Source organism: Bos grunniens, chromosome 19 (assembly GCF_055505025.1).
Source record: "Bos grunniens cultivar Pamir isolate PY7600 chromosome 19, Bosgru_T2T1.0, whole genome shotgun sequence".
NCBI classification, from domain to species: domain Eukaryota; kingdom Metazoa; phylum Chordata; class Mammalia; order Artiodactyla; family Bovidae; genus Bos; species Bos grunniens.
Window position 1 is genome coordinate 27277893 of NC_141183.1, and position 13933 is coordinate 27291825.

General features: G+C 55.7%; 1 protein-coding gene across 35 annotated transcripts in view; it reads left to right on the forward strand.

Annotated features, from left to right (window-relative positions):
- The first annotated feature begins 408 nt into the window (after window positions 1–408).
- Window positions 409–13933, forward strand: part of CACNA1G (calcium voltage-gated channel subunit alpha1 G) — a 61402-nt gene continuing 47877 nt past the window's right edge. For 22 of the 35 annotated variants that reach the window (XR_015147715.1, XR_015147714.1, XR_015147717.1 and 19 more), the window contains exons 1-6: window positions 7745–7982; window positions 8122–8255; window positions 8629–8726; window positions 11006–11165; window positions 11648–11948; window positions 12116–12208. Coding sequence is in view for 25 of the 35 variants with exons in the window: in XM_086358148.1 (XP_086214274.1) it covers window positions 7890–7982; window positions 8122–8255; window positions 8629–8726; window positions 11006–11165; window positions 11648–11948; window positions 12116–12208 (879 nt within the window). In the remaining 10 variants the exon portion in view is untranslated. Of the gene's footprint in view, window positions 793–7744; window positions 7983–8121; window positions 8256–8628; window positions 8727–11005; window positions 11166–11647; window positions 11949–12115; window positions 12209–13933 lie in introns of those variants that run through there. The other 13 variants (XM_086358160.1, XM_086358162.1, XM_086358167.1 and 10 more) reach the window with 2 other exon arrangements.

Sequence of the window (13933 nt, forward strand, 5' to 3'; positions counted from 1 at the left end):
GCCGGGAGGAGGAAGGAGCCGCCCCCCATCCCCTCCAAACCCACCCCCAAAGAGATTCCTCCTCCCCTCCCCCGCCGCCGCTGGCGCGGAGCCGGGACGATGCTGACCCCTTAGATCCTGCTCCAGCTGCGCCGCAGGAAGAGGGGGCGCCTCTCCTTGGACCCCCCCACCTCCAGCCCTCTTCTCTCTCTCCCTCTTGGGGCCGCTTCGCCGAAGGTAGCGCCGAATCTGGCGACCGGAGCCTGGGCGCGAAGCGAAGAAGCCAGAACAAAGTGAGGGGGAGCCGGCCGGCTGGCCCGGGGGGCCCTAAAAGCACTGGGGAAGCGGGACTCGCGCCAGGCGGGGCTTCCCTTCGACCCGGCGCCCGGCGGGCAGCATGCCCCTGCGGGCAGGGGGATCTGGGCTGAACTGGCCCTCCCGGGGGCTCAGCCTGCGCCCTAGAGCCCCCCAGATGCGCCCCCGCCGGGGCCCCCCGCTTGCGTGAGGACACCTTTTCTGAGGGGCGCCGCTAGCCCCTCTCGAAACCTCCCGGGCCCCGGCTGGCCAGAGGATGGACGAGGAGGAGGATGGAGCGGGCGCCGAGGAGTCAGGACAGCCCCGGAGCTTCATGCGGCTCAACGACCTGTCGGGGGCCAGGGACCGGCCGGGGCCGGGGTCGGCGGAAAAGGACCCCGGCAGCGCGGACTCCGAGGCGGAGGGGCTGCCATACCCTGCACTGGCCCCGGTGGTTTTCTTCTACTTGAGCCAGGACAGCCGCCCGCGGAGCTGGTGTCTCCGCACGGTCTGTAACCCATATCCTCCGGGGCACGACGGCCGGGCTGGGGGGTCCGCAGGGGGGCGGGCCACCGCCTGAGGGAACCAAAAGCCAGGTGAGTCGGAGAAGTGAGCTTGAAAGATGGGCAGATGAGAGGGGGGCTGCTAGGGAGGGGAGGGGGTGTCAGAGTGGGAGCGGAGACGGGAGCAGGTTTGGCTGATACCCCAGGCGAGCCCCACCTCGGTACACACACCTCAGTCCTCCTTGAGGGGCTGGGATCCAGGCCAGGAAAAGAGAGGCGACGTGCCCCCATTGGTTGGCAGCTGGATGCTCTCCACATGTGGGCAAGGGAGGGTCGTCATCCTCCAGATGTGGGAAGCTTCGGGAGCCCGGGAGCTCTATTCCGCCCGCCGCCAGTTAGCGAGCTGGGTTTGGTTTCCGAGTTTGGGGGGTGGGGTGGGGAGGAAGCTGCGGGGACGGGGGAGGGGGTACCGCAATCTCCTGGGTTTCCCTCCTGCCCCAGCTCCAAAGTTTGCAGTGGATTCTAGGGTCTAATTCCTCCACCCCACCCCACCCCCTCCCCAACCTGGTCCTTGAGACTGACATTTTCACTGACCCTGAGGGAGATGCTGGGGGGCGGGGACCAGGTCCTAACCCCCCCCCAACCCCCACCCCGCGGGTTGGAGGCACAACAAGGAGATTCCGGCGGCGGCTGATGTCAGGGGCGCAGAATGAGAACAAGATGTGGTGGAGGAGAGCTATCTGCCCCCAGAGTCGAAGTAAAGACCCTTTCAGTAAGAACCCAGTGCTCCGATTGCCTCCCTTCTCCCCAGTTCTTTATTCAATGCGGGGTGCTTAAGGTTGGCTTGGGGAGTTTTGTGCTAGATTTTTTTCTTGTGGAGGGAAAGACTGTGGCAAGAGCTTGGCAAGTGGGGGATGGGCTTAAGCAGGTCCAAGTTACCCATCCCCTTTCTATAGGAGCGCTCCGGCCTGACTGCAGAGCAGGTATGGAGACCACAGCCTTCCGAGAAAGCAGTGGGGGGCACGGGGACAGTGAGGCTGTGAGCTGGTTCACTGAGGAAAGCTTAGGTCCACCACCTCATGTCTACTCCTTGGATGGCTTTGTGAAAGGCAAGCCCCACATTACAGGAAGATAGATTTAGCATTGCCCTCTCTCCTGTGCCCTGTCTGGAATTGTGTGGGAGACCCCAGCCCCCTTACCCCCATGGCTTCTCCCCCTTAGCCCCTAGTCTACTTGACTAATGCCCAGCTCCTAGCTCCTGGGTGAGTCCCATCACTGCCGAAAGGAATGGGGAATGGGATGGGCTGCCATCCCTGGTCTTGACAGCTTCTCCTGGCTCTTTCTTCCCAGCTCAGAGGCCCTTTTGGACCCAGGGTGAGAGATGTCAGTTCTCCCCTGTAACCAGTTGAGAGCCCAGCTGGGACTCTGCTTTGGGGAGGGGGAGAGCTTGGTGCCGCCCTCTCTCTGCAGCTCTGCTGCCTCTAGTGCGCAAAGCAGAGATGTGAGCTTGGGTCTCCCCGCAACCCCCATCCTGTGCACCCTGTGGGTCTTTAGGAAGCTCCCCTCATCATTCCCTCTCTCCATCCCCTGCCCCTTCCTTTCTCTCTGAGCTGCAGAAAAAGGGGGTTGCCTCAAAGGTCTGTGGACCTGCTGATCTGGCACATTTGGGCTCCCCACCCCCCACCCCAGAGTCCTTTCTCAGTGGTAGAGATGGGGAACAAATGTCTCTAAAAAAGAACAGTCTCAGGGCATCCCTCCTCTCCACTCCTAATCACCCACCCTCTCCATGAATGTGAAAAAGCACTAGACCCAACTCCTCCTTCTCAGGAGCCCCCGGGGTGTGTGGTGGTGGTGGTTATGTGCGTAGAGAGAAATCTTCTCTTCTTTTTCCCTCCAAAAAGCCGCAGACCTCTTGGCCAGCATCTCCCCCATCCACCCTATCTTAGGTGCTAGTGGATGGTCTGGGATCAGGTTTCTTCCTTGAGGAGGTCTGGAAAAGGGCAAGTGGAGAGGGCTGGAATGAGGTAAGAGAGGTGGAGGCCCAGTGCTCATCTTGGGGGGGTGGGGCGGGCAAGCTTACCTCTAGTGGTGGGAGTCTGGGGTGTGGGGCATCAGCTTTACTAGGTCTGGACAAGCCCCTAAGCCTGGATTGGCTGAGGATGGGTGGAGAACAATTTCTTGGCAAGGGAGCTGCTTCAGATGTGCCCTCACCATATTCATCACATCCTGTATCAAAAGAAACCTGTGTTTTCTTGTCAGAGGGGCTCTGGACTGACTCTTGGACCTCAATCTTTCTCTCAGTCCTTTTACTATTCTCGAGGCTTCCCTTGGCTGCACCTCTGGGCCTGGGGGACGGGACACCTCCCCTCAACGAACTGAAGCTCACTAGGTTCTTCTTGGCATTCTTCTCAGCCTCTTTAAGAGACCGGGTTTCCTAGAGAGGGGATCTAGACCCAGGTGGGACGTGGTGTATGTGTGAATGTGTGCGTGCATATGTGTGTGTGTGTGTGTGTGTGTGTGTGTGTTGGGAGGGATGGGTGACAGCAAAGGAAGGAGGAGCTTAGAAGTGCATATTTTGGTACTGGGGAGACCAGGGCTTCATGGACAGTCAGAAAGGCCCCCTCCTCCCAGGCTATAGGGAAGGGAGTGTGTTGGACTTTGCAGTATATGTTTCTTCAAGTGTGAGGGAGTGCGTTTCCCCTCCTGGGAAGGAGATCCTGAGCATTCCCTCTCGGCTGTTGTGTCACATCTGGAAGTTTGTGTAGGAGTTTCTCCAAGCTCAGAGCCCAGCACAGCTTTTTCTCATTTGGAAATCACAGGCTGGCATTTGGGATGCCGAGAGGGGGAGTGGGAAGGGGGCCAGAGGGGGAGAAGGGAGCCTGCCAGGAGTTGGGGGAGGAGAAGGGGGAGGCCTGAGCTGCAGGAGCCCTAATGGCTTCCAGAAGTGAGTGTGAGTGTGTGATCTGCGTGTGTCTGCGAGTGTGTGTGTCTGGAGGGGAGGGGGCACAGGGAGTCTCTGGAGCTCTCCTTGCCACCATCCCAGTGTCCCAAGCTCCCCTGCTTCCCTTCCCTAGGGAGAAGTCTCCATTTTGGTCTTCAGAGAAAATGGAAGGGAGGTGTTCTTCGTATCTCCTCACCAGCTCCCCCCTCTCGTTTTCAACCCCAAGGACCTCCAGAGAGGTTCTGGGGAGAAGGGCTGGGGCTAGAGGACTGAACTAGGCTGAGATGGCCAGAGCACCCCCTCGCACTCTTTCTGTCCCAGGCCCACCTTTCTTCCCGGCTCCGCACACACTCTGCTCTTCTGAACTGTTGGGGGACTCCCCATCACCCAGAGTGCCAGTTGGAGCCATTCCTGGGATTATCCCGACCACATAGCCCCCCTTCACCCTTGCCTCCTCCCGCCCGAGCTCTCACCCCGCCCTGCCTGCCTCAGCCAGGATGGCGACAGACACAACTGCTCACACACACACACACACACGCACGCCGACACACACACACACACAGAGTCACAGACATTTGAATCAGATTTCTGGCCTATTTTCCCTCCCAAAGATTCCAGCGGGCCGGCTCTCTTGTGTCCCCGTGTCTCACGTCTCTGTCTCTGGGTGGGGCTGGCTGCCTTTCTCAGGGCTGCAGTTTTCAGTTTAGCTGGAAACCTCCCTCCCCACACACCCACACTCTGGAACAGGCAATGGGCAGACCACTGTGAAACAGGCTTGTGGTGGTGGTGGGGGGTGGGATTGGCTGGGGGAATCCCCTTTTCAGCCTCCCAACAGGAACCCTGCTCCTGAGCCCCTAGGTCTCACCCCACCTGGGGAATGCTGAGTCTCATAGACACCAGCCTCTCCGGAGGCAAATGAGACAAGCACCCCACCTTCCCAACGAGTACTAGGAGGCCAGGATTCCTGGGTCCAGGCCAGTTTCCTCTTTAGCGCTCCTTAGTCTCAGATTTGCAGGCTCCTAGCAGGGAATGGGACAGCTGGGGGGCTGCTTCCCTTCTCAAGCATGCCTTGTCCCAAGCCCCCATACCCCTGGAGGTGGTCCAGCTCTACCTTCCTCTCCCTTATAGCTGCCTAACTAGGGAAAGGCTCTAGATAAAGCCCCACAGAGAAGACTCAGTTGTGCAGATAACAGGCTCTAGTTTTTTTCTTGTAGGGAGGAGGGGGGAGGGATGGAAGTGGGGTTCCTCACCCTGCCATTTCCTTTTTCTCTGCTTTTGATGGTGGGTTGTTGGGAGAAGAAAGATCCTCCCTTCTACCCACCTCCCCCTTTGGGATCCACTCCAGCCCGGACAGTCACCATAGCAACAGTAGACATGTGACTGCACAGGTCTCTCACAGTCACTATGGCAACCAGTGTCCCCCATTCCCCTGGTTACTGTGGAGATTTGTCACATGGTTCCCCCCTCCCGAAGCTGATAACCTGTGGGTCTCCCCACTTCCCCTTCCCTGCATGAGGATAAGACAGAAGCCTGGGCAAGGGGAGTTCATATGTGAGAGGGTCCTTTTTGTTACCATGGCAACAAATCCACACCACCTGGTGACACATCCTCCTGTTGTTATGGCAACAGAGGAACATCACACAGTGACATACGGCTATATTCTCAAGGAAATAAACCCTACCCTGACAAGGGTGAAAAACCCCCCATCTCCATTAATTATTCCTCAGTTTAGATTGTCCCAAGTTTGCCTGTGCTCTGGGGTTTCCGCTTTCCGTTTATGTTTATCTATAGGGAAGGGGGAGAGGTGAGAGTGGCAGGATGTACCTAGAAGTAGGGTGAATTGTCTATGGGGGCTTTTAAGAAGGGGCTTCCATTGCTAAGAGCTGGAGGTGGGGGTATTTGCGGGCAGACTCTGGCTCTAAGAAGCCTCAGCATGAGCGTGTGTAAGGTGTGGATAGAAAGATGGATAGCTCCTTTACAGTGCCACTTCTCCCCACCCCACCCCCAGTTATCAGTAATTTATCGCTGTTGAAGCAATTAAGGTAGGAAAACATGAATGGGAGATACATCTGGCTTCTAGGCAGGGATATTGATTGATTGATCCATTCATTCATTCATTCATTCTTCCCATGTATTGATCATCTGCTACAGGGCAGGCACTACTCTAAGCTGTGTAGGGGCTTGGATGTATCAGAGTGCCCCTGCCTCAGCGAGGGAGATGAAACGAGGGCACAGATGATGTGATGGACTCACTGCCATTAGGGAGGTCCAAACAGGTGTCCCAGGAGCTCCTCTTTCCAGGAGAGCTACCCACCTCCCCTCCATGTGGAGACATCTGCTCATATGGGTCCCTTCCAGAACCTCTTCCCTACAGAAGAGAGGAGGGGGCTATCTTGGGGAAAGCGGGCCAGTTCTTGAAAGTAATTGTGTCCTTCCTTTTCCAGATGATGGTCCCAAGGGAGCTCCCTCCCTGTCCCCTTTATTCCAGGGTGACCCCTGGCTGACCCTCATTCTGGGGAGAGATCCACTGGGCTCTAGCTCTACTCAGGAAAACAGCTCCATGGAAACAGAGTGCTCCTTTGATTTCCCCATTCCATCTACTTACCCCAAAAGCCTGGAAATTTTTTTTAACTCTTATTCATGTGAGGATGTGAGGTTAGGGAAATTGTAGTGCTTTGGGAAGTTTGGGTACCTGTCAGTGGAAAGGGATGTGAGTCAGGGAAAATGGCCTGGGTGATAGGAGGGGGTAGGAGGGCTTTGAGGAGGTTGAATGTGGACTCCCAGAGAGGGAGACTGGTCTGAGGTTCAAGACAGAGATGGGGTATGGCTGGAACCAGCTTCAAGGAGAGTTCTTGGGTCCCTGGCCAAAGCCTTCTCATCTCTGAAAGTGGAGTTATGACGGGAAGATTCCATCTTCTCAGGGCCCTGACTGTTACACTGAGTCTGGCTTCTTGGGTCATGCTGTGGGCTGCCATGACCCCCTCTGCACCTTCCTCCTCGAGGCCTTCTCCTTCCTCTGGCCTCCCATTTCTGCTTGCTTCTAGCCTCTTTACTCTTTCCCACCCTTCTCGTGTTTTCCTTGAGAAAATGGGATGCTCAATCATTTATATGTGAGCTCGATCCCCAGAACTTTCTAAGGTCTGGAAGCCATTTTGTACATTCTCCTGCTGAGGGCTAGAAGTGAATCCCTTAATGAAATCCACTATGTGGAGAGACTCAGGGTTTAAAAAGACCTCTTTCCCCCTTGCTGAAAAACAGAGCTTTGCTGGAGACCCTAAGGAGTGGTGGTGGCATGGTCTGTATACACGGTACTGTCTGCTCTGCCCAGGCTTGTGTCCAGTACAGGGACTAGTATGTAGTGGGTCCTCATTACCTAAACGTGTGAATGTGTCTGGAGGTCATCTGAGGGCTTTGAGAGGCCAGGGGGCTGATGGGGAAGAGGCAGCCTGTGCCTGTGGTCCTGTGGCACTTGTCTGCCTCAGCCTGTCAGTTTGGTGCCAGTGTGGTCGTGACAGCCCCTTCCATGCAGCCTGAGCAGCTATGGAAGCTGCCATCCCAGATCAGAAACTTAGAAACCTCTGTCTCGTCTGGGTCTCTTCCATGACCTTCAGCACATGACTTTGCGTGGGCCTCAGTTTCCTTGAGTTCTGCAGAAGAAGGTGATCTATTCTAGCTCAGATACTTCCTGAGGCTGTTGTGAGCATCCAGTGTGGCCTGCTGTGAAAGTGCTTGGTAAACTGTAAGGCAGGCATAATCCGACTTTAGGTTTGTGTCACACATTCACATACATTATCTCATTTGCTTCTCACATCTTCCCTGTGAGGTAGGGAGAATAGGATTCGGATTCAGCAGCAAACTCTTAGTGCCTGGCATTTCCAACAAGCACGATTGATTTTATCCCCTAAATGGCTTGTGCAAATAGTCAGGATATTTGTGGCTTTTCCTACTTTACAGAAGAGGAAGCTGAGTCCAGAGAGGTGAGATGACCAAGGTGGGTCTGGGCCTGGGGGGCCAGTATGATATGTAGGCCAGCATCCTCCCAGCACACCTGGCTACATCTCAGATGGGGTTGAGAGGTCAAGCAGCAGGAGGTGCTTGGACAAGATGGTGATCGGGTTTCACCTGGCCAGCCGTTTCCTTGACCACTCGATACCTGGTTTGAGCGCATCAGTATGTTGGTCATCCTTCTCAACTGTGTGACCCTGGGCATGTTCCGGCCATGTGAAGACATCGCCTGTGACTCCCAGCGCTGCCGGATTCTGCAGGTGAGCACGTGCGTGGTGAGCGAGAGGGCAGTTCCTGATTCTGCAAGAGGCCCTGAGCCCAGAGGTGGGGGTGGGGATGGGGTGGGGGGGATTTGCCCACCCTTTTCTCAGTTTCAGCAGCCTTTTGTCCCCATATCAGGCCTTTGATGACTTCATCTTTGCCTTCTTCGCTGTGGAGATGGTGGTGAAGATGGTGGCCTTGGGCATCTTTGGAAAAAAATGTTACCTGGGAGACACTTGGAACCGGCTTGACTTTTTCATCGTCATTGCAGGGTGAGGGCCTGGAGTGGAAGAGTGGTGGGTCAGATAAGTCCCTTCCCCAGGTCCAGGGCTCTAGGCCTGGCTCCCAGCCCCTGCCCACTTACAGCACTGCTTTCTCCCTGGCTGTCCACTGAGGGTCCAGGGCTGCCCTGCCTATCGTGCTCAAACCCATGCTTCTCTGAATTCCAGGGCCCCTCCATCCACACTCTTTTCTGTTCAGTCTCTGATAAGGAGTTCGTCCTTGGATTGAGGGTGGCCTTGCCCCTAGGGAGAGAGCTGGCTTTTCAGGGTCCCTTGGTGGAAGGGGAGGATTCCTCATTGACCTCTTTTGACCCTCATGGTGGCCTCAGACTCAAAGGGCTTCCCTTTGGCCCCCTCCCTGCAGGATGCTGGAGTATTCGCTGGACCTGCAGAATGTCAGCTTCTCAGCTGTCAGGACAGTCCGTGTGCTTCGACCCCTCAGGGCCATTAACCGGGTGCCCAGTGAGTGACCCCTCAGCCCTCGGCCCCTGAACAGGGAACCCGAAGAGGAAATATGGAAGTCTCAGATCCCACCCCTACCTCCTGGCCACTCACAGGCCTCATCAGGGTCTGGCACAATGAGGCAGACCCCTTCAGAGAAGGGCTCAGTGGAAATCTGGGTCACTGGAGCCAAAGGGAGCCCCCATACTGGCTGTGGCACTGTGAGATTTACCTGGAAAGGCTCTTCCCCCTCATTTCAGCCTGATCTTAGGTCCTAGTCTCAGGAGGTCTCAGATGACCTGTTCCCTTCAGCTACACTACCCTCCCTCCAGTGGAAGGGGGGTGGGTGGGAGCAGGGTAGAGAGCTGGCAGGCCAGGAGAAATGGGTGCAAAATGGGACGGCCTTTTCTAGCCAGAGCCACGTCTCATGCAGTCTGGTTCTCGGTGGAACCGCAGTGGCCACACTGAGCATGGCTTCTCCCAAGACAAGGCCGCTCCATGCCTCATCCTCCCGCCTATGTCCCTTTCCACCCCCTTCCAAGCCGCTGCAGCAACTGACTGCCGGGACCATTATCTAAATTAAACCGCATTGGTTTCTGAGCCAGCCAGGCTTTGGCAGCTCCAGCTCCCCCCACATCCCGCCCCCCACCCTTGCTCAGGCCCCCATCGCAACTCCCCAGCCTACACAAACTGCAGATGGTCTCTGCTGCTGTCCCAGTGGGGTGGGTGGGGGCATGTTTCTGGGGCCCTGTGTCTGTTGTAGCAGTAGCCCTCTTTGCTGCTTGTGCACACGTACCTCTGTGTGGATGTGGATGTGTGTCAGGGTGGGCAGAGGTGCTTAGTGTGTCTTCCAGGCATTGAGGTATGTTGGTGTTAACGCGATCTCCAGACAGAGGCATGCCTTCTCTTCTCTCCCACCCCAGGTGATGGCTGGCAGATTTATAGGCCTCTAACTACCAGTGTAATTCCCTTAATGCAAACCCTGAGGAATTGATCTCAGTTGGAGCACAGAGAAGCTGAAGGGAGCTGGGGTTGGGGGAAGGGAGAGTGACTGAGTGAGAAAACTGGGCTGGCTGGGTGGGAGGGGTGGGGCGGGTGGGCTGCTGTAGTCATCAGGAGGATTAATTAGCAGCTGCTTAGAAGGGGGGGTCAGGGGGTAGCACTTTAGGGCGCATGAGTGGCACTTTAGGGGTCAAAACTAGTCACTAGAGGTCTGTGTGTTTGACAAGGGCTCGGTGGCCTAGGGGCTAGTTTGCTGTGTGTGCTCAGCCGCTCAGTCATGTCCGATTCCTTGCAACCCCATGGACTGCAGCCTGCCCTGCTCGTCTGTCCGTGGGGATTCTCCAGGCCAGAATACTGGAGTGGATTGCCATACGCTCCTCCAGGGGATCTTCCCAACCCAGGGATCGAACCCAGGTCTCCCACATTGCAGGTGGATTCTTTACCAGCTGAGTCACCAGGGAAGCCCATTAGCTAGTTTTGACATCCTGAATCTGGAGTAGGGAAGGTGGGCAGTGTCTAACAGCATCTTAGGGGGCAGGTTTGTGGAGGCTTTCCCTGTGAAAGAGGTTGTTAACAAATGGCCACCTGAGAAAATAGCCTCAGGCCTCTCAGGTCCTGATGTGAGAAACTGGACCAGGCAGAGACTAGACTCAGAAAGGGGGCTCAGAACCATGGTGAAGTGCAGGTCACCTTGGTCCCTGCTGAGGGCTTCTTTCTCAAAGGGAAATTCCTCCCCGCTAACATCCCTGCTGGAGTTCTCTGCCTTGGTTTCCCCAGTGACTGTGGGGTCAGGTGATTATGACTGATGGGAATGTGTGTTGTGTGTGTGTGTGTGTGTGTGTGTGTGTGTGTGCTGCGAAGTGGGATGCGGAAGCAGAGAACCTGGTTTTTAAGTCCTGGCACCTGTATTTGGCAGCTCTATGATATTGGACGAGTCATGCCAGTCCTCTGAGCCTTGACCCTCATCTGCAAATTGGGGGTGATGGTATCGGCTCTGTGATGATGTTAGGAGAGTTAGGTAGGATGTGGTGCTGGAGACTGTTTGTGGCCACTCTGCCCTTCCTTGGTGGTACTGTGCTCTGACTGGTGTGGATGGGCCGAGGGAGAGTGGGTAGGGGTTAGGGGCTGTGAGGGCTGCCTACAGAGTTAGCAGTGTCTGTTGGTCTCCCTCCAGCTTGAGCTGGGCTGCCTCAGCCTCGGAGGCCCCGGTGGGCCCTCTCTGGGAGTGCTGCCAGGCCTGTGGCAGCCAGCCTAGCCCGGCCAGCCTGGCACCCCCAGCGTGGCTTCTGCCCCCACAGGCATGCGCATCCTCGTCACGCTGCTGCTGGACACGCTGCCCATGCTGGGCAACGTCCTGCTGCTCTGCTTCTTCGTCTTCTTCATCTTCGGCATCGTTGGTGTCCAGCTGTGGGCAGGACTGCTTCGTAACCGATGCTTCCTGCCTGAGAATTTCAGCCTGTGAGTGGCACATGGGCAGGAGGTGACCTGGGAGTGACTATGGGGCTGGGACCTCCCTCAGTCCCTGTTGCTGGTGACATACCTGTTCTGTTATTAATGATGTGTCTGGCCATCAAACTTGGCTACACACTGAAGTCACCTGGGGAGTTGAGACAACTGCTAAGGCCTGGGTTCCCCAGCTCCCCATTCTGATATCATTTGTATGGGGTTCAACCCGGGTGTGGGGATTTTTAAAAGCTCCTCAGTGAGGCTAAAGTGCAGCCGCATTGGGAACCACTGCCCTAGAATGGAGCCTTCCCGTTTCCCGACGCTGGAGTCTCACCTCGATCCGTGTGCTCCCGGCGCCCCTCACGCGCACCCACTGACCCCTGCCTCTGCCTGGCACCTGCCCTGTGTGCCTCAGTGCATCCACCCAGCTCTCCCTTCCTGGGCCCTGTCCCCTGAAAACCCTGGTCTCAGCCTCATTCCTGTCTGCTCCTCAGCCCCCTGAGCGTGGACTTGGAGCGCTACTACCAGACTGAGAACGAGGATGAGAACCCATTCATCTGCTCCCAGCCTCGTGAAAACGGCATGCGCTCCTGCAGGAGTGTGCCCACGCTGCGCGGGGACGGGGGTGGCGGCCCACCCTGCGGCCTGGACTACGAGGCCTACAACAGCTCCAGCAACACCACCTGTGTGAACTGGAACCAGTACTACACCAACTGCTCCGCGGGGGAGCACAACCCCTTTAAGGGTGCCATCAACTTCGACAACATTGGCTACGCCTGGATCGCCATCTTCCAGGTGGGGTAGCCTGGGCACTGGGAGAGTTCCCAGAGCCCAAGTGCTAGGACACAGTCCCAGCTTGGAGTAGTCATCCTCAGGCTTGAGTTGGGATCAGGGCCTCTAGAGGAGACTGCAGGAAACTCTAGGGGGCCCAGAAATAACCTGCCCCTTTGCAACCTCCCCAGGTCATCACGCTGGAGGGCTGGGTCGACATCATGTACTTTGTGATGGATGCTCACTCCTTCTACAACTTCATCTACTTCATCCTTCTCATCATTGTGAGTGATTCCTCAAGCTCTTGTGGGGGTGGAGGATACTGGGGAAATGGATAGGGGGAGTCCAGAGAGGGGACTTGCTTGGTCTGAAGTTCCAGCTATCAGTGTAAGTCTCATAGAGATGCAGGCAGAGGGCACCTGTTATGAGAAGTTAGGAGGAAATCCAAAGTCAAGGCCTGTCACTCATCACCACTTAAAATCGTGAGCAAGTCATTCCCCATGAGGCCCCCAGCCCTACCCTGGGCATTTGTTTCTTCATCAGTAAAATGGGTGGTTCTCAACCCAGGGTGATGCCACCTCTCATAGGGGGCACTTGGAAATGCAAAGGGTGGTTCTGCTTTTTATGAGGACTAGGGGAGCACTTTTGGCATTTTGCTGGCAGGCAGGGGGTAAGTAATAGACACCTTGAAATGGCAGTCCTGCAAACAAGGAATTGTTCCACTCCAAATTCCCATCATTTGGTGATGAGAAACACTGTGTGATCTGTTATTCCAGCTCAGAAGTTCCAAGACTTTATGAGGACAGAAGACAGAGGCAAAAGTAGCAATATTTATTTAGTAGTTTTAATCACTACCATGATTAATCATTTAATTGCTACCACTTATAGCTAATATTTATTGCGCACTTACTATGTGCCAGTCTCTGCTTGGAGTGCTTTTTTATGTGCTGGTATGTTTAATCCTAACTAAGATCCTGGTATTATCTCCATTTTACAGATGAGGAAACTGATGTTTCCTCATTCGTCTGGCCCAATCATGCGCTTTGACTGTGCTCTGGCTTAGTCTCTCTGGGCTGAGTGCTGCCGCTGAAGCGTGCTGCAACATCTGCTGCCCGCTTCGCCCTCAGATTCCCTGTGAGGCAGCAGGTGCAGGGACTGTGGGCCTCATCTTCTAAACAAGAACTTTGAGCTCCAGAGGGCAGGCTTGCCGGAGCTGAGCATCCAGCCCCAGGCTATTGCCTCCAAATCCAACCCTTTTCCCACTTCACCAAGAGGCCAGTGACATAGCCAGACAGAAAGACAGATAAGAGAAAGATGGGAGAAAGAGATGAAGCTCTACTCAGGACTTAGGCTCCAGAGAGAGGTGGAGACAGAATAAAGACCTGTTGGTGAGTGAGAGGGGACCCTGAGAAAGAATAGCTCCCTCGCCTGCAATCGTCCCTGATGGGGAAAAGTAGCCAGGCTTGGGGCCTGTTCCCTTCTCCCCACCGTCACCCGGGTGGCAAGATTAGCACCTCTGGGAGGTGGTCTGTGATCTTTTCCCCCATTCGGCTCTCTCTGAGGCTGGGGAGTGGGAGGGAAGCAGACAGAGAGGTAAGGGACCTTGTTTCCACCCTCCCACACACCCCATGAAAAATCTTTCCAAACAGCTCTCCGGAATCACACTAGTGAAGCTAATTATCATAATTACTAGGACACAATCTAGAAAAAAAAATTTGCCTTTCACCATAAATATTCATTACTTTCATTCTGGATCATTGTCCAAGCAATTGCCATCCCAGAGGCCCGGGGTGGGGGTAGGGGGTGGGGACTGAGGTATGGAAGTGGAGACGTGACAGTGTGGTCAAGGCAGAGTGGCGGCCTGGCTAGTCTGCAGGGCTCAGAGTCAGCCTGTCACCCAGCTCGGGGAGAGGAGAGACATGGTTTGGAAAAGGGATCCAGGCAAGGCCAATGGTCATGAGGATACTGAGGCCCCAGGGTTAAAGGTCTTACTCAAGGTCACACAGTAG